This window comes from Balaenoptera acutorostrata, chromosome 8 (genome assembly GCF_949987535.1).
Source record: "Balaenoptera acutorostrata chromosome 8, mBalAcu1.1, whole genome shotgun sequence".
NCBI classification, from domain to species: Eukaryota; Metazoa; Chordata; class Mammalia; order Artiodactyla; family Balaenopteridae; genus Balaenoptera; species Balaenoptera acutorostrata.
In genome coordinates this window covers 32899738-32924156 of record NC_080071.1, presented here as the reverse complement: position 1 = coordinate 32924156, position 24419 = coordinate 32899738, and the positions used below count along the sequence as shown (strand labels likewise).

Genomic DNA, 24419 nt, shown 5'->3' with positions numbered 1-24419 from the left:
AAATTAACAAATGGGACCTGATGAAACTTAAAAGCTTTTGCGCAGAAAAGGAAACCATAAACAAGACAAAAAGACAACCCTCAGAGTGGGAGAAAATATTTGCAAATGAAGCAACTGAGAAAGGATTAATCTCCCAAATATACAAGCAGCTCATGAATCTTAATATCAAAAAAACAAACAACCGAATCCAAAAATGGGCAGAAGACCTAAATAGACATTTCTCCAAAGAAGACATACAGGTTGCCAACAAACACGTGAAAGGTTGCTCAACATCACTAATCATTAGAGAAATGCAAATCAAAACCACAATGAGGTATAACCTCACACCAGTCAGAATGGCCATCATCAAAAAATCTACAAACAATAAATTCTGGAGAGGGTGTCGGGAAAAGGGAACCCTCTTGCACCGTTGGTGGGAATGTAAACTGATACAGCCGCTATGGAGAACAGTATGGAGGTTCCTTAAAAAACTAAAAATAGAACTACCATATGACCCAGCAATCCCACTACTGGGCATATACCCTGAGAAAACCATAATTCAAAAAGAGACATGTACCAGAATGTTCATTGCAGCACTAATTACAATAGCCAGGACATGGAAGCAACTTAAATGTCCATCGACAGATGAATGGATAAAGAAGATGTGGCACATATATACAATGGAATATTACTCAGCCATAAAGAGGAACAAAATTGAGTTATTTGTAGTGAGGTGGATGGACCTAGAGTAAGTCAGAAAGAGAAAAACAAATACCGTATGCTAACACATATATACGGAAGCTAGACAACTGGTACTGATGGACCTAGTGGCAAGGCAGGAATAAAGACGCAGACGTAGAGAATGGACTTGAGGATGTGCGGTGGGGGAAGGGTAAGCTGGGACGAAGTGAGAGAGTAGCACTGACATATATACACTACCAAATGTAAAACAGATAGCTAGTGGGAAGCAGCTGCATAGCACAGGGAGATCAGCTCGGTGCATTGTGACCACTTAGAGGGGTGGGATACGGAGGGTAGGAGGGAGGTGCAAGAGGGAAGGGATATGGGGATATATGTATACATATAGCTGATTCATTTTGTTATACAGCACAACTAATAATGCATAGAAAGATTATCTCAAGAAGAATACACAAGAAACTAGTAACCACTGTTACCTCTAGGATAAAGAGAAGGAACGGGGACAGGGTTAAGAAAGAAAATTTTCACTGTATTAGCAAAATTTTTGTAACCATGTGCATGAAGTCACAGGCTATTGGAGTAACAAAATGGTTTTAGTACAACGTGGCTACCCATCAATGTATATAATAATTAACAATGGAAAAAACCATTATGAAGAGAAACTTCCAAGCAAAGATGACAATAAATCTCCTGACAAAATGATCATAAAAATTAGGAAAACTTCAGGGAAAAAAGGTCACGAGCAGAAATGAAAAATGGGGTACAATGACATGCTGCAAACTTCAGTAAGTGGTTAAAACACACATATACAGAATATGGGGAACACTTGAAGCAGTATAGATTAATGGTTTGGAGTCAGAATTGCTGGATTCAAATCCAGGCTTCACTATTTACTTACTAGATCTGTGAACTAGAGCACATTACTTGGTTTCTCTGACCCTAATGGATAAAAATGGTATAATAGAACCCATCTCAAACATCATCTATAAAAATGAGATAATAGAACCCACCTCAAGGCATTTATGAATAATCTAAGCAACAAATCATACATTAGTTTAATCCCCACAATTCTATAAGACAAGTCAATACTTTACCAGCCCCATTTCATATTCAAAAGCTCAGTTAGAAAGGGGTTTGGTCGGCCTTCCCTGGTGACGCAGTGGTTAAGAATCCGCCTGCCAATGCAGGGGACACGGGTTCAACCCCTGGTCCGGGAAGATCCCACATGCCGCAGAGCAACTAAGCCCGTGCGCCACAACTACTGAGCCTGTGCTCTAGAGCCCGCGAACCACAACTACTGAAGCCCGTACGCCTAGAGCCCATACTCCACAACGAGAAGCCACCATAATGAGAAGCCCGCACACCGCAAAGAAGAGTAGTCCCCGCTAGCAGGAACTAGAGAAAGCCCACACACAGCAACGAAGACCCAACGCAGCCAAAAATAAATAAATTAAATAAATTAAAATTAAAAAAAAGAAAGAGGTTTGACTGCTTAAAGGGCACCCGATTACTAAACGGTGGGACTGAGATTCGAATTTAGGTGTAATTCTTATAACACTACACTCTGTGCAATACACATGTCCCCCCTCTTTTATAGTACCAGTGTACCCCCAAATCCTACAGTCTCTATCTGGTAGAAGAGCCCTTCCTTAAACACCTGTAGAGCTCATGCTATAGCCTGTGTATCCAGCACATCCACAAAAGTGTACTGAGACTACTATAAAGTCAATGGACCAGATAAAAGAAAAAGAAACTGTCCATCACTTCAAAAGATATGTAACTGGATAAAAAAAGCATATACTCAACCCAAAACAATCTTTATAAACGTACAGAATAATGGCAATTATTAGTTATTAAATGTTGTGAACTTAAGAGACTCAATAAAGAAGAGGTGAATAGAATAAACAAGAAAATTAAAATAGACACCCCCTAAAAGAGAAGTTTAGATTAAGGAAGAATGCTTCACTGTCTCTCTCTCAAAGGAAATCTAAATAGATCTTAGTAATACTAAAGTGTGAGAGATTAAGGAGACTATTACGGAGTCAATCAAGATTCAAATGAGAGCCCTAGTGCAGGGTAAGACAGCAATGCGCTAGCTCAGAAGTTGACTGTAGTGGAAGGCGGAGAGAGACCTGGAAGAGGTCTGAGCATTAAAATCAGCTGGCGGGAACAGAACCAGACTAGTGGATGAGGCAGCAGTAGGTAAAGAGAACGAGAAGAGAAACAGGCGTCCAGGCACCTGGCACCTTACAAGCCCAAATCATGACGCTTTCTCCTGGCCTCTTCGGCCCTCCTAAGGGCCGAGTTCCCCGCAGAATGTGCAGAACCCCGAGCCGTTGGGGGCGGGGGCACGAACCTCGGCGGACAAGGAGCTGAGCTGAGAGTTCCGCGCTTCCAGGCTGAAACAGGCCTTCTAGAACCCAGGCTGCAGCCCGAAAGTTCCAGGCGGGCACTGTCACCACCGTCTCGGCGTCCTTTCCCAAACCTGCCCGCCCCCTCCCCTTGGTAAACTTTTCCCGGGAACTTACCCGCCATTTCCGAGCTACGAGCACCCGCGGCCGAGGAAGGACGAATCAACCCGCGCGCTCCCTGGCCGGAAGTGAGCACACTTTCTGACGCATTTCCCCCGCCCACCCCTGGCCTGGTGCTGGCCAATGAGAGGAGGAGGTTCGAGGCGCGGGGTGGTGGAAGCGCCTCGAGAGGCGGGGCTAACACCGCCGGGAAGGCTCGGAAGTTTGCCTAGCCCAGGCCAGCACCGTCAGCCTCTTTGAGGCTTGAATTGGAGGAGGAGGCCGCAAAGGGGTATTCTCTTTTGAGATGCCCGCCGGCTCGAGGAGAGTTTCTTTGGGGTTGATTTGCATAATATACATACCTCTGGCAGTTTTCTGTTCCCCTTTAACGATGTTTTGGAGACTGTTAGAAAAACTTTTCCCTTGGCCTGGACAGTAGATCCAAACACCTGAGCCCTAGTTTTACAGGTAAAATATAGGGATTGAGTTCGAGTTGCCGGAGAAATTTTCCCGTATTTTATTTGTTTCTATTTTTGCGGTAAATAGTTGTTTAACATCGTTTTTCCTTTATGTTTTTAAACAGTATGTATACGGTGTGATATCTAGGTACTCTGCTTCCGCATTTTAAGGTTATGAGGCAACAATTTAGTGTAAGGAAATTGCTACCTAGTAATAATTTAGGTGACCAGAACTGTTCTGGTTCTACATCTCTCAAGTCCTAGTGGCGTAAACCATATCACAGGATGCTACCTGATTTGGGCCATAGGGCTTGTTAGTGTTTAGTAGCTGCTGAAACTGTTTGTCCCAGAGGATAAGCCACTGTTTAGGTATCCACAAATACTCCCACGATGTCTGTACACTAGAATGCCTTGTCTCAACAAATGGTGGTTAATAGGTTTTACAATGATGATACTAGAGCTAAAATGGACCCTTGGGATGATAATCTAGAACTAACACACTTCCTCGTTTTAGAGATGCGGAAACTAAAGCCCAGAAAAGAGAAATTACCCAAATTCATACTCAGTGTACAGCCTACACAAGAGCCCAGTTCTCCAGATACTCAGCTCAGTATTTGACTACATGGAGATGGCCCTCCGGAAGGTAAAGATCAGAAAAGGTACTGAGAATGCTCAGATCCTTTTTCTTTAAGCTTTAATGAAACATAAGAAATTACGATCATAATGTTAAGAAGAAAACTGAAATCGTTGTCACTAATGACATTATGGATCAAAAACGGAAAACAATCTTTTTATATAATCGTTCTTTCAAAATGGCAAGATTCAGCATTTCTTTCCAAAACCACCTTACCTGTAGATTGGTCAATAGCTGACCGGCAATTATGATCCTTAAAATAAGAAATCAAGAGGAATTTGTCTTAACTGCCGCAAATCTGAAACAGATTTTATGACTTTATGTGACTTTATGGTTGGTTGTAGGGAAGAAATATGTTGAAACATATATGATAATATGAATAAGAAATAAGATGAATATGAATAAGAAATACGATGAAACCTATATATTGTATGACTAATATTTCATATGATCTGCTTGCAGAATTGAGGTTACAGTTTTAAATTGTCCTTGTCTTAGAACTGTTCACACATATTTATTAAAAATGTCACAGAATACATGTTTAGCTAGTTTACCTAAAACCTAAATGAATGACTTCTTTCAGAAAGGTAATAATAAAATTACCAAAAAGGAAAAAATATTTTTGTAGGGTTTTCCCGCTCTTTTCAATTTATATTTTACCTTATTCTAAAGGGGATTTAGGAAGTGAATGTTACCACCATAGAATACAATTTCTACAAAAGGAATCTGCTGTCCTCATGTATAGGAAGGAGGCAGCATAGTGGTGTGGAAAGTTCAGTGCCCTACTAGTCTCAGTTCTACTACTTCGTGATTGTGTGACCTTGTTTCATCTATTAAGTGGAGATAATAACCTTCCCAGTCATTACATTGAGTTGTGAAAATCAGATGGAAAAATTTAGGAGAGAGGTTTGTAAACTGTAAAATTCTATATTAATATGAGGTGGTATTAGTATGATACCATTCATTCTAGAATAGGAAATTTGGAAAAGGCATTTTTCTCCATAGAAGAAGGCCATATTACACTGTTAGGAATGAACTAGCAACTGTATGTTTGGTACAGGTTCAACTGCATATGGACTAGTAAATTTTGCCATCGTGTTTTGAAACCTCCGGAAGGGATTTTTTTTTTTTAACATGGTATTAAAAAGATGGTTATCAGAAAGTGGATGTAGGAAATTTGAGATCCAAAAGAAAAATGCAGGTACTTGATGTGTCTTTATTTCAAAATACATACGTCTCTACAGACAGATAAGAATAGCTAGTTAACTCATTTGTTTAGCTCATAGTGCAAATGGTGGGGGTGTGATGTATGAGTTTCAGTTCCCAGAACAATTATCCAGAATCCCCTGTCCAGCTAGATGACTTTCGTATGGGATAAAAGAAAGAAAATAAAAATAGGCCAGCTCATATTGAAAACTACTGTTAGAGGAATAACTTAAGATGCACAGCACCAGCAGTTTGCACATTCCATATTTTAATTCTCATACACTACCCATAGGTGTGTAAACTAGTACTTTTTGAGAAGCAATTTAAAAAATTTAACACGTTTCTATTTGTACATCCTTTGAGGTAGTAGTTCCACTTAAAAGTATTTGTCCTACAAAACTATTTGCACAAGAATGCAAAGATAAATGATGAAAGATGTTCAAGGCAGCATTAATTTTACTGACACATTGGAAATAGCCTAACCATTCATCAAAAGGGGCTGGCTAATATGTACTGACTTGGGAAAATACTATATAATAGGTTAAAAAATAAGTTACAACATTATATTTTACTTGTATAAAAAAGTGTATTTTGATATAAACATAGAAAACATCTGGAAGCATAACCAACTAGTTTAACTATGGCTCCTTCTAGGAGAGGGAATTTGGAGATGGGGATTAATCAGGGATTTAAAAAAAAATACTGTTTGCTTCTTTTAATCAGGATGTATTGGTTTCTTTCATAACTAGAAACTTATCAATCTTTTGGAAGTTTTTAGACATGGTGGCTAACTCTACACTCTACATTCTATAAATTATGATACATAGAATTAAAGAGAAGCAGCTTAATTGGTACAAGGAACAGTTAGTTGAAAATTAATATTTCTAGTTTTGCATTCTGTCATTATTTACAAGCAAAGACTGGTCAAAATGAAGGAAGAGGACTATAATTGCTTATTTTTGTTTACAAAATGACCACCCAGTGATGCCCGCTTTACTTTTTGAAACTATAGTTTGTAAAAATGGCTTTAATTATGTATGTCTATTTAGGGTGACTAACACAGTAATGCCTATGATATTTCACATTTCATAGTTAAAATATTACTTCAAATATTAATTCTTTTTTCCATTCTAGCCAACAGAAAAATGACCATTATTCCTCTGTTTTAAACTTTTTTTTGCTGTTGTTTTGTGTTGTTTTTCAAGGTAGAAGAGCTTCAGGATAGGAGGAGGGTGAAGAAAACTTTATCAAAGCTACTTTGATATTAAATAAATAAGACTAAAAAGTGTTGAAAATTATGACTAGAAATATTTTATTTATTTATTTTCGGCTGTGTTGGGTCTTCGTTTCTGTGAGAGGGCTTTCTCTAGTTGTGGCAAGCGGGGGCCACTCTTCATCGCGGTGCACAGACCTCTCACTATCGCGGCCTCCCTTGTTGCGGAGCACAGGCTCCAGACGCACAGGCTCAGTAGTTGTGGCTCATGGGCCTAGTTGCTCCGCGGTATGTGGGATCTTCCCAGACCAGGGCTCGAACCCGTGTCCCCTGCATTAGCAGGCAGATTCTCAACCACTGCGCCACCAGGGAAGCCCTAGAAATATTTTAAACTGATATATTGTTTCAGTCATTCTGTCTTTCTTTTTTCTGATTGTAGTAAAAAAATACATAACATAAAATTGACCATCTTAATCATTTTTTTAAAAATAAATTTATTTATTTATTTTTAATTTTGGCTGCGTTGGGTTTTCGTTGTTGCGTGCAGGCTTTCTCTAGTTGCAGCGAGTGGGGGCTACTCTTAGTTGCGGAGCACGGGCTCTAGGTGTGCGGGCTTTTTTATTTGTGGCATGTGGGCTCAGTAGCTGTGGCTCGTGGGCTGTAGAGCGCAGGCTCCATAGCTGTGGCGCACGGGCTTAGTCGCTCCTCAGCATGTGGGATCTTCCCGGACCAGGGCTCGAACCCGCGTCCCCTGCATTGGCAGGCGGATTCTTAACCACTGTGCCACCAGGGAAGTCCCATCTTAATCATTTTTAAGCATACAGTTCAGTAGCATTAAGTATATTCACATTGTTGTGAAAGCTGTCGTTCTAATGGGTTGGTTTTCAGCACTCCCGTAGTAACCTGTTTACCCACATCACTGTGCAAAACAAGACTCTTAACCTCCTATGATCTGGACACACAAAGTGAAGAGCTTTTATACCTGCTATACAGTGCTGTTAAGTGTTTAGTTCATAAACCTCTTCCTTAAAAGAATTATAAAAAAAATAATATAGCTTTATGGTAGTATTTCTTCTAAACTTTTTTACAAATCAGAATTTTGAAGGAATATATATAGTTGTTAACAAGCTAAACCAACCAATCACTGTGCAAATTAGTAAAAGAATTATTTCTGAAAATTTTGCTAGAGGGAATCCAGAATTTAATGATCTAAGAGAAAGAAACTGTCATGCTAACCAGCACCATATAATACAAAGAGAACCTGCTTCATCAGGTAAGAAGGGTGTGTTGGTAGGGTTAGGATGCGTTTAAAGAATAAAAGGTTTACTTTTACATATCTTTATAAAGTTAAATTTTGTTGTATATGAGGCAGTTTATGTTACTATAGATATGGTGTTATTTTTTAATAGATTTTAAGAGCAACTAAGGTACTTTGAATAATACAGAATCAGGAATTTTAGAACAAAGTGATTTTAGAAATCAGGTAGGGCTTCCCTGGTGGCACAGTGGTTGAGAATCTGCCTGCTAATGCAGGGGACACGGGTTCGAGCCCTGGTCTGGGAAGATCCCACATGCCACGGAGCAGCTGGGCCCGTGAGCCACAATTGCTGAGCCTGCGCGTCTGGAGCCTGTGCCCCGCGACGGGAGGGGCCGCGATAGAGAAAGGCCCGCGCACCGCGATGAAGAGCGGTCCCCGCACCGCGATGAAGAGTGGCCCCCGCTTGCCGCAACTGGAGAAAGCCCTCGCACGAACCGAAGACCCAACACAGCCAAAAATAAATAAATAAATAAATAAATAAATAAGAAAATCCTTAAAAAAAAAAAAAAAAAAAGAAATCAGGTAATCTAGTCATTGTCATGTTTATTTGGTATACATATGCATAAAAACTTTTGCTGATATCTCCTCTTCTATATATCAATATATTTCTACTACTGCTAATTCCTATATTAAATATTACTATTATTAACTTTTTTTATTAATTTATTTATTTTTGGCTGCATTGGGTCTTCGTTGCTGCACGTGGGCTTTCTCTAGTTGCAGCGAGCGGGTACTACTCTTCATTGCGGTGCGCAGGCTTCTCATTACAGTGGCTTCTCTTGTTGCGGATCATGGGCTCTAGGAGCGTGGGCTTCAGTAGTTGTGGCACGTGGGCTCAGTAGTTGTGGCACGCAGGCTCAGTAGCTGTGGCTCACCGGCTCTAGAGCGCAGGCTCAGTAGTTGTGGCGCGTGGGCTTAGTTGCTCCACGGCATGTGGGATCTTCCCAGACTAGGGCTCGAACCTGTGTCCCCTGCATTGGTAGGTGGATTCTTAATCACTGTACCACCAGGGAAGTCCTGCTATTATTAACTTTTAATTTTTTAGACATAAAAGAATATGAATACTCGTTTTTAATATTTTCTACCCCAGTCAATCACCTGTGCACCCCTGAGATCCCTGACTTAAAAAACCGTTTGCTTGAGGTTTTTTAGCAAGTAACTGATGAAGGTGATACTGTGGTCTAAGTCTCTCAGTTTGGTCCTATGTTTTCCCACTTTTTTTTTCCTTTCTTGCTGTAGAAAGGGCTAATTTCCTTCGTGAAATACATTGCTTTGGGGAGAAAGTCACTATGTCTGGCACGTGGTTGATATCTAATAAGTATTTGTTAAATGACTTTGCAGTAACACCATCAAGAACACAATTAACCCCCCAAACAACTAAGCTTCCGCTTTTGTTCAAGCACTTCATGGTTCCTGGTATTGGAAACTGCTGTTTCCCTGCTTTAAAATAAACATCCTTGAGCATGTGATTAGAATCAGACTAAAAACTACCTTATCCATATTTAACCCATTACTACCAACATGTGTATAACACAGGTATTTTTCTATTAAATTGTTCTCTGGATGTCATCAGGGAGTAGGGTGTGTCATCAATACAATCGCCAGGAGATGATCTTTTGCCAGAGTAAATTTATCCCTGGTACAATGGCTCCAAAGACAAAATTCTGTGGGACACAGGTGTTCTTGTAGCAAGCCCAGATCATCAGAAGCCCTGGCTTTCCCCAGAGAATTTTAACCCAGATTAAATTCTAGCTTTCTTACAAAGCTCTAAGAAAGCCTAGCTTACCCTCCTTCATCAGAGCTTACCCTCCTTCTCTATACCTCCTTCTCTATCTCTCAGTCAGTTAGGCACCCAAACGTTTAGGACTAAATGTATGCTGCCTTCTCCCCAAACCCAGGCCCTATTTGGAGTCTACTTACAGAGTCCAAGAGAGGTATTGGGTAAGTGGTACAGTAGGTATAACGTCTCTTCCTCCTTTTCTCCCTGGGTTTCCTGCAACAAACAGGAGTGAGGCCAGGCTGTTACTTGCAGCGGCCCCACATTTCACCCCAAGTGACGCTTGTATGCTCTTCTCTCACTTCTCTCCATTTGGCTTCATTGAGGCCTGCTGTATCTGGGGCCTGATGTGTTGACTCACCAAAGTGGGCCTGCGTATCACAGAAGGATTGCCTCACTTTCTGATCTGTCCTCCTAGGGGATAATTATGAATAATCACGTTCGCCAGTCTTAAGCCTGTTTACCTCTTATTGATAACTCCTCCAGAGCTGGAACTGTATTATCTTCATTCCGGAGTTCTTACTTGAAGTGAGAACAAATGCTTTTAACTAACATTTACTGAAGATTTTTATTCAGATTAACTGTTGTACTGAATACATTTAACATTTAAGTTTGCCTTTATCCTGTCTTCTTAGGCCCACTCTCATGTTTGTCTCCATCCCCTCCTCTGCCTGGCCCCTAAGGACTATTCCTATATAAATGAAATTATCTCTTTACTGAAATACTGTGTTATATTCTCATTTTATGAAATCTTATCTAAAAATCTGAATGTTAACTTTAAAAAAACATGTAATATTCTCAATTAAGGATGAATACTTGGAAAAATGAAAACTTCCATTTTAAAAAAGTTTTAAGAATAATCTCAAGGGATTCCTAAGATATTTAAAAATATTAACAAATAATTATAACATTTTATGTTATATAAGTTTTGTTAGACCAAGATCACAAGAAAAACCAGGATGAAATTTTCTTTTTCAAAAAACTGTGGCTGCACATCTACATTGTCCTTGGATATGTAGACGCCCTGCTGAGCTAAATTGTATGTTTCTTTCATTTGGTAAAGATTTTTGCTATTTTTTCCTTTTCAAGTGGATTTTCAAGTTATTTTATTCTCAGATTTTGAACTTCCCATTGTTCTTTTGAGTAAAATACACAGAAGGACTGCATCAGGGAGATGACAAATGTCATTTAAATAGTATCAGTATGATTTAATTATCTTAGGTTTTGCTTTGCTTACTGTTAAATAAAATAAATTAGATAATATGTTTAAATGCTAAATGACAATTTTATTTACTATTGGGAGACTTAATTGTATGTGAGTCCATATCTAAGCACAAATGAAAATTGCACAGTTATATGTTTAGTATCCATTTATTAAAGGTAGATAAATACTTATCTAAATCATCATTGTGACAGATAAGAATAATAGCTGTAATTTGAAAGGTCATTCTTTGGTGATCCTTACTTTATTTTTTTGCTGTCTAGTTCATATATATTTCTCATTGGGGTTATATAGAGTTGAGATTTTTAAAAAGATAGGCATAAACTTTTTATCTTTTACCAGGCTTGGGTTAAGAAGGGGTTAAGGAATTCCTAGGTATGATATCAATATGCCACAGGAAATTCTTACCCTGCTCCAGTGTCCTAAAATATTCCAATGTGGGAGGAAGACTTCATAAATTAGAGTCTTTGTATAAATACAGCAATGATGCTATAGAAATTGGAGTTAGAATAGGTTTTGGTAGATGATTTCACATCGGGTGGGCCTAAAGGAATCTTCACTAGGGGGCTCAAAGACATGTTCTCTGAAATATCTGCACTATTAACAATTATATGTATAGACTCCCTGCAAACTGGAATGATTGCAGATAATGGAAAAAGACAAGCATAATACTCAATTTTTAATGGAAAGGGGAAGAACTGAAAGATCACACTCCATTTAGTCTTCTTTGAAATGCTATGGTGTTAATCTTTGAAAAACAACAACAACCAAAAAACCAAGAGACAAAAAAACATGATTTATAAGTCCACAGAGGGTGACCAAGTATCCATTGTCTAACATGGATTTGTGAAAAGCAATCTTGCTAAATAAACTTATTTTACTTCTTAAAACAAATAAATGGCAAAAAGAAGTATGTATAATAGTATGTTTGATTAGATACATGATCATTGCTGACCCTATGCAAAATTATGTTTTAGAGAAAATTCAGTTATCTGCTCCTGGCTTTGTTTAATATATTCAGATTACTCATACAATTGTACTTGCTATATATGTACAGTTTCAAGTTCTGATTCATTCACTTAACATTATATCATAAACTGCATACTACTCTTACTTTTATGTGACCAAGTTACTAAGGAATCTGACCTTCGTGGGGATATAAACATAAAATGTTGTATTTTTCCTCTAGTCACTGCTCCCACTGTACTATGTTGAATACCCTTTCCCCCCAGGCAGATTCCATAGTTTTCTGCTCTTTTAAGTTACTCAAAGTCTAGCCTGGCCTAGTTTAAAACTTTGGTATTTTAAAACCCCCTCCATTGTGGGCCAGACTTGCAGCCACAAGGGATGTGAAATGAAGAAGGGAATATAACCAATTTTTTACTCGTTCTCCCTCGTCAAGCCCCTAAAGATTGGGCTGGGGAGAGTGTCTGGTTCTAGGATATGTTGTCCTCTTTCTTTTTCAAGGCTAATTCCTCTGGTATTGGGGGCTAGAAGTAGGAATAGAGGAGAAATGAATCTTGCTCTCTGTCTTGGTCATCTCTGCTTCTCCGGCTGACATTGACTGCTCTCAATGCTCTTACTGCCTCTCCCATAGCACACATTCTTAATTCCTTCAGTGAGCAGAAAGGGGCCTCCGTATTGTACCAATTCCCTGATAAGGAAACTCCAGCAACTTGCTGCTGTTATTTACTTTGTTAGTAGTCCTCCCTTTTGGGTGGAACGCTGCAAAAGCAATTCAAGCCCCAATATCTTCCTGGTGTCACTTGACCTACAAGAAATTCACGTATCACCTCTTGTGTGCAACCAATGTCCCCAATGCAACGGACACACGTAGTCTTATCAGCTATCATATCATCACAGGATAATGAAATTTAAAATGTTAGCCAGTGCCAATGCTCTTCATATAAGGTGGGGGTGGGATGGGGAGTGATAATAATATAAAGTATAGCTGCTGTTGAACTCCCATTCTTTTTTTTTTTATTCAAACAGAAAGTCACAAAAATTATAATCATCCTCATCAGTTCACTCAGTCCCATGTAATTAATTTTTTTTTCATCTTGATCTTTTGTTAGCACTTTTATGAATTCATCAGTTTTCCATTAGAGTTCTGAAAATGCTTATTCATTCAGTTCAGCAGTATAGTCAGTTACCAGAAACCTGTACTTGTCAGAGTCTTTTCCATGAATTCCTTGAAGATGAAACCCTTTTATAGAAACATTTTTGCGAAAACATCAGAGTACACCCAGAAGTGTCTGTAAATGACAAAAGACTTAAAAATGACCATGGTTAAAGATTTGATGATAGTTCATAATAATGCAATTGACAAGGAAATTTAGTTATTTCTGAGATATACATTTTAAAGTAATAACTAGAATTATGACTTATAACATTATACCAGAACATATAAGATTTTTAGAAATTTCATGTAATGTCTGAAACATTTATATTAACATATTTTCATACAAATAAACCAAAGAAAGTTTAGTATTAGTTGTTTTTTTTTGTTGTTTTGTATGTTTTTTTATACTGCAGGTTCTTATTACTCATCAATTTTATACACATCAGTGTATACACGTCAGTCCCAATCGCCCAATTCAGCACACCACCATCCCCACCCCACCGCGGTTTTCCCCCCTTGGTGTCCATACGTTTGTTCTCTACATCTGTGTCTCAACTTCTGCCCTGCACACTGGTTCACCTGTACCATTATTCTAGGTTCCACATACATGCGTTAATATACGATATTTGTTTTTCTCTTCCTGACTTACTTCACTCTGTATGACAGTCTCTAGATCCATCCACATCTCAACACATGACTCAATTTCGTTCCTTTTTATGGCTGAGTAATATTCCGTCGTATATATGTACCACAACTTCTTTATCCATTCCTCTGTCGATGGGCATTTAGGTTGCTTCCACGTCCTGGCTATTATAAATAGTGCTGCAATGAACATTGGGGTGCATGTGTCTTTTTGAATTATGGTTTTCTCTGGGTATATGCCCAGTAGTGGAATTGCTGGATCATATGGTAATTCTATTTTTAGTTTTTTAAGGAACCTCCATTCTGTTCTCCATAGTGTCTGTATCAATTTACATTCCCACCAACAGTGCAAGAGGGTTCCCTTTTCTCCACATCCTCTCCAGCATTTGTTGTTTGTAGATTTTCTGATGCTGCCCATTCTAACTGGTGTGAGGTGATACCTCATTGTAGTTTTGATTTGCATTTCTCTAATAATTAGTGATGTTGAGCAGCTTTTCATGTGCTTCTTGGCCATCTGTATGTCTTCTTCGGAGAAATGTCTATTTAGGTCTTCTGCCCATTTTTGGATTGGGGTGTTTGTTTCTTTAATATTGAGCTGCATGAGCTGTTTATATATTTTGGAGATTAATCCTTTGTCCATTGATTCGTTTGCGAATATTTTCTCCCATTCTGAGGGTTGTCTTTTCGTCTTGTTTATGGTTTCCTTTGCGGTGCAAAAGCTTTTAAGTTTCATTAGGTCCCATTTGTTTATTTTTGTTTTTATTTCCTTTACTCTAGGAGGTGGATCAAAAAAATCTTGCTGTGATTTATGTCAAAGAGGGTTCTTCCTATGTTTTCCTCTAAGAGTTTTATAGTGTCCAGTCTTACATTTAGGTCTCGAATCCATTTTGAGTATATTTTTGTGTATGGTGTTAGGGAGTGTTCTAATTTCATTCTTTTACATGTAGCTGTCCAGTTTTCCCAGCACCACGTATTGAAGAGACTGTCTTTTCTCCATTGTATATCTTTGCCTCCTTTGTCATAGATTAGTTGACCATAGGTGCGTGGGTTTATCTCTGGGCTTTCTATCTTGTTCCATTGATCTATGTTTCTGTTTTTGTGCCAGTACCATATTGTCTTGATTACTGTAGCTTTGTAATATAGTCTGAAGACAGGGAGTCTGATTCCTCCAGCTCCGTTTTTTCCCCTCAAGACTGCTTTGGCTATTCGGGGTCTTTTGTGTCTCCATACAAATTCTGAGATGATTTTTTTCTAGTTCCGTAAAAAATGCCATTGGTAATTTGATAGGGATTGCAGTGAATCTGTAGATTGCTTTGGGTAGTATAGTCATTTTCACAATATTGATTCTTCCAATCCAAGAACATGGTATATCTCTCCATCTGTTGGTATCATCTTTAATTTCTTTCATCAGTGTCTTATAGTTTTCTGCATAGAGGTCTTTTGTTTCCCTAGGTAGGTTTATTCCTAGGTATTTTAATCTTTTTGTTGCAATGGTAAATGGGAGTGTTTCCATAATTTCTCTTTCATATTTTTCATCATTAGTGTATAGGAATGCAAGAGATTTCTGGGCATTAATTTTGTATCCTGCAACTTTACCAAATTCACTGATTAGCTCTAGTAGTTTTCTGGTGGCATTTTTAGGATTTTCTATGTATAGTATCATGTCATCTGCAAACAGTGACAGTTTTACTTCTTCTTTTCCAATTTGTATTCCTTTTATTTCTTTTCTTTTCTGATTGCCGTGGCTAGCACTTCCAAAACTATGTTGAATAATAGTGGTGAGAGTGGACATCCTTGTCTTGTTCCTGATCTTAGAGGAAATGCTTTCAGTTTTTCACCATTGAGAATGATGTTTGCTGTGGGTTTGTCGTATATGGCCTTTATTATGTTGAGGTAGGTTCCCTCTATGCCCACTTTGTGGAGACTTTTGATCATAAATGGGTGTTGAATTTTGTCAAATGCTTTTTCTGCATCTATTGAGATGATCATATGGTTTTTATTCTTCAATTTGTTAATATGGTGTATCGCATTGATTGATTTGCATATATTGAAGAATCCTTGCATCCCTGGGATAAATCCCACTTGATCATGGTGTATGATCCTTTTATTGTGTTGTTGGATTCTGTTTGCTAGTATTTTGCTGAGGATTTTTACATCTATTTTCATCAGTGATATTGGTCTGTAATTTTCTTTTTTTGTAGTATCTTTGTCTGGTTTTGGTATCAGGGTGATGGTGGCCTCATAGAATGAGTTTGGGAGTGTTCTTTCCTCTGCAATTTTTTGGAAGAGTTTGAAAAGGATGGGTGTTAGCTCTTCTCTAAATGTTTGATAGAATTCACCTGTGAAGCCATCTGGTCCTGGACTTTTGTTGTTGGAAGATTTTTAATCACAGTTTCAATTTCATTACTTGTGATTGGTCTGTTCATATTTTCTGTTTCTTCCTGGTTCAGTCTTGGAAGGTTATACCTATCTAAGAATTTGTCCATTTCTTCCAGGTTGTCCATTTTATTGGCATAGAGTTGCTTGTAGTAGTCTCTTAGGATGCTTTGTATTTCTGCGGTGTCTGTTGTAACTTCTCCTTTTTCATTTCTAATTTTATTGATTTGAGTCATCTTCCTCTTTTTCTTGATGCCTGTGTCTTTTGGTTGGAACATTTAATCCATTCACGTTTAAGGTAATTATCGATATGTATGTTCCTATGACCATTTTCTTAATTGTTTTGGGTTTGTTTTTGTAGGTCCTTTTCTTTCCTTGTGTTTCCCACTTAGAGAAGTTCCTTTAGCATTTGTTGTAGAGCTGGTTTGGTAGTGCTGAATTTTCTTAGCTTTTGCTTGTCTGTAAAGCTTTTGATTTCTCCATCAAATCTGAATGAGATCCTTGCTGGGTAGAGTAATCTTGGTTTTAGGTTCTTCCCTTTCATCACTTTAAGTATATCATGCCACTCCCTTCTGGCTTGTAGCGCTTCTGCTGAGAAATCAGCTGTTAACCTTATGGGAGTTCCCTTGTATGTTATTTGTCGTTTTTCCCTTGCTGCTTTCAATAATTTTTCTTTGTCTTTAATTTTTGCCAATTTGATTACTATGTGTCTCAGCATGTTTCTCCTTGGGTTTCTCCTGTATGGGACTCGCTGCACTTCCTGGACTTGGGTGGCTATTTCCTTTCCCACGTTAGGGAAGTTTTCGACTATAATCTCTTCAAATATTTTCTCTGGTCCTTTCTCTCTCTCTTCTCCTTCTGGGACCCCTATAATGTGAATGTTGTTGCATTTAATGTTGTCCCAGAGGTCTCTTAGTCTGTCTTCATTTCTTTTCATTCTTTTATCTTTATTCTGTTCTGCAGCGGTGAATTCCACCACTCTGTCTTCCAGGTCACTTATCCGTTCTTCTGCCTCAGTTATTCTGCTATTGATTCCTTCTAGTGTAGTTTTCATTTCAGTTATTGTATTGTTCATCTCTGTTTGTTTGTTCTTTAATTCTTCTAGGTCTTTGTTAAACATTTCTTGCATCTTCTCGATCTTTGCCTCCATACTTTTTCCGAGGTCCTGGATCATCTTCACTATCATTATTCTGAATTCTTTTTCTGGAATGTTGCCTATCTCCACTTTATTTAGTTGTTTTTCTGGGGTTTTATCTTGTTCCTTCATCTGGTACAGAGCCCTCTGCCTTTTCATCTTGTCTATCTTTCTGTGAATGTGGTTTTTGTTCCACAGGCTGCAGGATTGTAGTTCTTGCTTCTGCTGTCTGCCCTCTGGTGGATGAGGCTATCTGAGAGGCTTGGTGGGAGGGACTGGTGGTGGGTAGAGCTGACTGTTGCTCTGGTGGGCAGAGCTCAGTAAAACTTTAATTCACTTGACTGTTGATGGGTGGGGCTGTGTTCCCTCCCTGTTGGTTGTTTGGCCTGAGGCAACCCAACACTGGAGCCTACCTGGGCTCTTTGGTGGGGCTAATGACAGACTCTGGGAGGGATCACACCAAGGAGTACTTCCCAGAACCTCCACTGTCAGTGTCCTTGTACCCACGGTGAGCCACAGCCGCACCCCCCACCCCTGCCTCTTCAGGAGACCCTCCAACACCAGCAGGTAGGTCTGGTTCAGTCTCCCCTGGGATCACTGCTCCTTCCCCTGGGTCCTGATGCGCACACTACTTTGTGTGTGCCCTCCAAGAGTGGAGTCTCTGTTTCCCCCAGTCCTGTCGAAGTCCTGCAATCAATTCCCACTAGGCTTCAAAGTCTGATTCTCTAGGAATTCCTCCTCCCGTTGCTGGACCCCCAGGTTGGGAAGCCTGACGTGGGGCTCAGAACCTTCACTCCAGTGGGTGGACTTTTGTGGTATAAGTGTTCTCCAGTCTGTGAGTCACCCCCCCAGCAGTTATGGGATTTGATTTTACTGTGATTGCGCCCCTCCTACCATCTCATTGTGGCTTCTCCTTTGTCTTTGGATGTGGGGTATCTTTTTTGGTGAGTTCAAGTGTCTTCCTGTCGATGATTGTCCAGCAGCTAGTTGTGATTCTGGTGTTCTCGCAAGAGGGAGTGAGAGCACATCCTTCTACTCCGCCATCTTGTGAACCCCCATTCTGTAGGTGGCCTTGAGGCATAAGCTGATAATCATAACTTCATTTTTCAACCCTTCATTGCATGTCCTATTATCCCTCTAAGCTCCTCGACTGGGTCTGATTCTTTATCTAGTCCAGCACCTAAACCTTAGTTCCCAAATGATCTGAATCCACTATGGACTTACCTTTGGACTTATCTTATATTGGCTATCTTTACTGAGTTGCCTCAGTTGGGTTTCAGACATAGTCATTCTTGCCCTATTGTATAGCAGCAACTGAGTTTCCCTTTGATGATCAGGATTAATCACCACATGGCTATGGCAACTCTTTTCTGCTTTTAATTCTACAGCTCCAGAAGCCGAAAATATCCAGTGGGAAATTTCAGTTTCCAATTCATCTGAACCTTGATGGTGTTTCCTGATGGAAGCATTCCTCCCTCGGATATAGGACCTCAAAAACCATGAGCCCAATGTTGCTGGGAAGAAAGGCAAAAATTTCTTCAGTGGGTTACTTGGTGTGATAGTGAGAGGGCAATTTTACTTCCTCTTTTAGTACATGGATTTGTGTGTTCCAGCTACATGAGATCCTCTTTTTATCTCCAATGTTCTGATATTTTATAATGTGCCTTGGTATTGAACCGTTTTCATTCATTGTTCTGGATACACAGAGGATACTTTGAAACTCAAAACTCATCCTTTGGATTTGGAAAATTCTCTTATTTTTATTTGATAATTTCTTCCCCATAATTTAAAATCTCTATTTTCTCTGGAGGTCCTAGTAGTCAACTATTAGGTCCCCTGGTTTAGCTCTCTATATTTAAATATTTTTCTGCCATTCTTTGTGTATTGCCCTATTTTCTGAGAGATTTTCACAACATTTTTATTACAATCCTTTTACTAACCATTTTATTACCACTTCCTAGCTGTATAACATTGGGAAAGTTGCTTAATATCTCAGTCTGTTTCCTCATCTTTGAAATGGAGATAATAGCATGAAATAACCATACTTCACAGGGTTTTTTTGAGGGTAGAGTCATAAAAATTGCTTAGAATATTGTCTGATGCATAGTATGTACTGTACAATAAATATTAGTTAATATTAGGTATTCACCAGTATCTTGTGAATTTGGTTAGTGTAAGTGATCTTTGGGCCATTTAGAAGACAATTTCTAACCAGATCCTGACCTTGGTGACTTTACCACATTAGGCCTTTTTTAAGAGGACCAAACAGTTGGCCTTTGGCAATCATGCCTCTCTATCTCATTATGTCCTTCAAATGCAGCAATTTTTGAAGTCCTTCTCCATTTTTGCCTGTCTCTGTATCTGTGCTTACATGGGTATATTTTGTAATGTAAAATTACATATAATATCTTGTAAGAAACTCTTATTCTTTTTTTTTTTTTTTAATTTTATTTATTTATTTATTTATCCATTTATGGCTGTGTTGGGTCTTCGTTTCTGTGCGAGGGCTTTCTCTAGTTGTGGCAGGTGGGGGCCACTCTTCATCGCGGTGCGCGGGCCTCTCACTGTCATGGCCTCTCTTGTTGTGGAGCACAGGCTCCAGACGCGCAGGCTCAGTAATTGTGGCTCACGGACCTAGTTGCTCCGCGGCATGTGGGATCTTCCCAGACCAGGGCTCGAACCCGTGTCCCCTGCATTGGCAGGCAGATTCTCAACCACTGCGCCACCAGGGAAGCCCCAGAAACTCTTATTCTTAAAAAGGGAAATGATGGAGGGAAACATCATAATTCATGAAGATGGTCTGCCCCAGAAGTGTGCATTTATTCTTTTATTAAGCATCTTTATTTAACACTGCTATGTGTCTAGCGCTGTGCTAATTGCTAGGGATACAGAGATTTTTGTTTTGTCTTTTTCTCAATTACTTGTATTGAGCATCTACTATGCTTGAGAATCTATGTGAGTTCACGGTCTACAGCAGCATTTTTTTTTTTCCCATTAGTGAGCCTTTTCATTGTTGTGCGTTTTTTTTGTTTTTTGTTTTTAATTGAGGGTCCCTTAGTGGTCCTGCTTCCATGAGTGGCTGTGACCAGGGGAAAAGGGGAGGGAAACCAGGCGGCGCAGGGTGGGGTCATCTCCACAACATTCCATTTATACACAGAACTAAACAGACAAGCAGAGTCACTATTGCGGTTAGAAGTTGGCAGCATGGAAAAAGGGAGGAACAAGTGGGGAACTGGGGTGTTGTTAAAAAAAATACAGGTCCCCCCACAAACAGGGGTTCCTGAGGGGGAACTTGGTCTGTTTCAACCCAAGAGGAATCAGAAGATCAAAAGCGGTTTGGGAAGGCCAGAACCGTCAGGGATGGAGGGAGGAGGTGGAGGAAGGTCCAGGGGGTGCGGAGGCTGTTTGGTAACTGGGGTGAAGGGACTGCCCTCCCCCTGCTGGGATCCCCCCAGCCCCTCCTGTCTGGCAGGAAGGGGGTGGCCTGCAGCTCCCATGGGCAGGTCTGGGGCTGCCAGATGCTCCAGGCAGGGGGCTGGAGGGGGCTCACAAAGGCTTGCCCTCCAGGGAGATGATGGCACTGCCCCCCAGCTTCTCTGCCAGGGTGCAGCGGTCCTTGACCTCCTCATAGCAGTTTGCTTGCAATTCATGCTTGATCCCCGTCAGCTTCTTCTTGATGGCGTCCTTGGAGCTGGCATAGATCATTTTGCTCTTAAGGGGTGCACACTCAGGGGCCCAGAAGATGAACACCAGCTCCTCCTTCTTGCTCTCCTTGGTCTCATAGGTTGCATCATAGAGGGCGTAGCGGCAGTCCTTGTCTGGCAGCCTCTTGACAAAGGTGGCATAGGGGTCGTCTACAGTCTGGCCCACATCACCTGCCAGGATCTCCTTGCCCTCCTCCAGGATGATGTTCTTCTTGTCCTCGCTCAGGCAGAAGAACACTGCCTTCTTGCGCTTCTTCACCTCCTCTGGTGTCGATGACTTACGCATCTTCATGTCGTTGAACACTTTGGTGACCCCATCAGAGACAGCCACACCAGAGGCCATGTTTCTGGAAGAGAAAAGGAGATAACAAGGAGAGCCAGAAAAGACAAGAGCCGCTACTGCAGCATTTTTAAAGTATGGGTCGTGAAATCAATTCAGAATGTTGAAAATAGAATTAGAAAAAAAAAAAAAAAAAAGAATAGTACAGAATAGTAAATACCAGAGTATGTTGCATGTAATAAAGTTCAATATTGCTTCATGAAGTTTTTACTTCAGTGTGTACTGGGGTTGTGATAAAAAATGTATTTTTTACTATTTAGGTCTGGGGCAATAAAGTTTGAAAGCCACCAGTGGAAAAGACAATAAGCAAAGAGGTATTTACAGCACAATGTGATAAATATGATGGGGAGGTCTACAACGGGTGAAAAAGGGGTGTTAAGGATTGTTTTCTGGAAGAAGAGATTCTTGATCTGTATCTTAAAGGATAGGCCAATTGTAATAAATGTGGAGTAAAATATCTCCAGTAAAGGAAGTAGCATAAAAACTCAAAAATCTTTGTGACTAAAGGAACAAGTATAGTAGTAAGATATAAGTAAGAGGAAGGGGCCGGATCAGGAAGCTTCTATTCTTCATCATACTGAGGAGCTTGGATTTTATATTGAAGTCGCTAGAGAGCCACTAAAGGATGGGGAAGTGACAAGATTTAGTATCTGTTTTATATCGAACGGTTGACAGCACTGTGGAGAATGGATTTGAGGATAGTGACAGGAGGCAGAAAGTGGAGAACTGGAGGCGTGGGAGAGCAATTAGGAGGCATAATGAAGGCCATTATAATCAAAAGAAGAGATTTTAAAAAGACTGAAGAGGATGGAAAACACAGGACTGGGCAGCTATTTGGATGTGAGGGGTAAGGAAGAGTCTGATACCCAGCTTTCTGGCTTGAGCCACTAAGACAATGGTAATGGTCTTTACTTAGGAAATATAACAGGACTAATGGCTAGTGGTTGAACAACCAGGTAAGAATAATCAATAAACTTTTAAGTAGTACCTACATAGTTAATGTCAAGCATTTAGATAAGTGTTAGGGCCAAGGGTGTGGATGAAGGACGAAGGACAGGGTAATAAGACATACCCTGGAAGAAACAGAGAAATCACGAATTCAAGAAGTGGCAAATTATGGTTTCCGTGAAACCTTCTGTATATCACCCAGCTTGAATTGATTTTTTCTTTTTCTAAAGCTGTATTGCATAAATTTACCACACAGTTAAGCATATGCATTGTTAATTAATGGTTTTACCCATGTTTTGTCTTAATACATTGTAAGATCTTTATGGAGAGGAATAATTAGGTTCCCTTCATATTTCCTGCTTATGGATATCAATAATAAGCCAATACTATGTCTAAGAGATGGAGTAGAATTTCATAGCCATATAGAATTCCATATGATGAAATGTCCTTTCATCCCTTCATGGTCCTCTAGTATGTTTGAACAAAAGGGGATTTGTCTCATCTACTACTGAGCAGTTTCTTCTCTGTGATCCATGTCCCCTCTTTACCACCCAGTATGCCTTGGGTTATACTCACTTGGCTGCTGTTCCCTACCTAGAACTCTGAGCCTACTGTCTTCGATGAAATGATGTTGCTGCTACTGCCACATGGATCTCAGTGAAGGGGTGATATGAGGAAGGCTACACTTCCCATTACTGCGCCTTAATTTTCCTTCCACACCATCAACACAAAACTAGTTCACATAAAATGCTTTATTGAGGGGCTGGGGATGATTAAAGGAAGTATAACTGCTGACTGTTTTATTACCCATCCTCATCATGAACTGTCCAGGTAAGCCCATCCATCCATCCAGGCTGATGGAAGAACAGGATGAGCAAATAATGTTTTCTGGGGCTTCTTTCCAAGCAGTAAAAGTGCGAGATAATACAGGCAAGACCATGTAGATCTGTTACTCCATAATTTCTTCCCATGCTGACTTGCCCAGAGTCACAGAAGAAGCATCAGGTCAGCATTACCCGGAAGCTTCCTCAAAAGCACAAAATATAGTTAACCCCCTCCCTTTTTTTTTTTTTTTTTTGGTATTTTGGCCACACCACGCAGCATGTAGGATGGTTCCCCAAACCCAGGCCTCCACAGTGAAAGCACTGAATCCTAACCACTAGGCCACCAGGGAACTCCCTAGTTAACCATTTTTATACATAAGTTTATTCTTATCCATTGTGACATCTTTTGAAGTACAAAGACCTTATACCATGGTGAAGACCTCTTAATTATTTATTTCATTTTCATGTAGTTTTTTCTTATCATATTGTCATTACCTTAAGGTGCTATATATACTATTGTCAGGGCTACTGGGAATGGAAAGTGCAGAATACTACTTTGACTGAGACCTTTTAACAGTTCTTGGTCAAGTTCCTTCTGTGTTCTCAGCTTCTGATATTTTCCAATCAAAAGAATGCCAATCATTCCACAATTCTGCCCGCTTTTCCTCCTTGATTTGTCTCTTTCCACAAGGTCTAACTGTCCTCAAGTTTCAGCTCTTTCATGTTGTTTCTCCAGAACTTTCTAACTTAAATTTCCTGATTATTCTTCTGGTCAGTACAATTTTATGCTGATCAGTACTACATTGCATTACATTATTCCTTTATAGCAATTCTTCAGAAGGAGTTTCTTCCTGGGCATACCCTGGTTCCTAGCTTCCTTGTCTTGAGATTTGTGGCCCTCTCTTCCTTAAGGAGTCCTTTCTTTAGGTCTCCCACTACAAATCTGCCCTCCCCTTTTTTGAAACTTCCTTCTCACTGGGGTTGATTTCATCCTAGGATGAGTTCTCCTTCCCCCAACAGGGCAGTCCAAGGACACAATGACCCATTGCAGGATATTTCCCACCAAAGTCTTGAGTTTCTCAGCCTAGATTTACACTCTAGGTGCATTTCAACAGGAGAGTTCCAGGGCAGCCTTCAGATTCCAAGTCTGGTACTTTCCAAGGTTTCTGTCAGTATGTTATGCAAATATACCTCCACATTCTTCCTCTAATTTTCCTGTGGGTAACTATTAGACCAAACAGACACATAGACACAAGCACACACAACTCCCAAGGACATATAATTACTGTCTGAATCCATGTTAAGGAAAACA

The 24419-nt window shown here is 39.8% G+C and overlaps 3 protein-coding genes across 4 annotated transcripts in view; 1 reads left to right on the top strand and 2 right to left on the bottom strand.

The window, feature by feature from the left end:
• Window positions 1-3275, bottom strand: part of HAT1 (histone acetyltransferase 1) — a 48681-nt gene extending 45406 nt beyond the window's left edge. Inside the window, exon 1 of one of the 2 annotated variants that reach the window (XM_007183273.3) lies at window positions 3207-3275. In XM_007183273.3, coding sequence (XP_007183335.1) covers window positions 3207-3213 — 7 coding nt within the window. In that variant the 5' untranslated portion in view covers window positions 3214-3275. The other variant, XM_007183274.2, reaches the window with a different exon arrangement.
• SLC25A12 (solute carrier family 25 member 12) overlaps window positions 1-24419 on the top strand; it is a 185385-nt gene that overhangs the window by 62529 nt on the left and 98437 nt on the right. The window lies entirely within an intron of this gene.
• LOC103014571 (cofilin-1) lies at window positions 20713-21384 on the bottom strand. The gene has a single exon (XM_028166772.2). It carries the CDS (start codon window positions 21336-21338, stop codon window positions 20838-20840), a length of 501 nt encoding a protein of 166 aa, XP_028022573.1. The 5' UTR covers window positions 21339-21384; the 3' UTR covers window positions 20713-20837.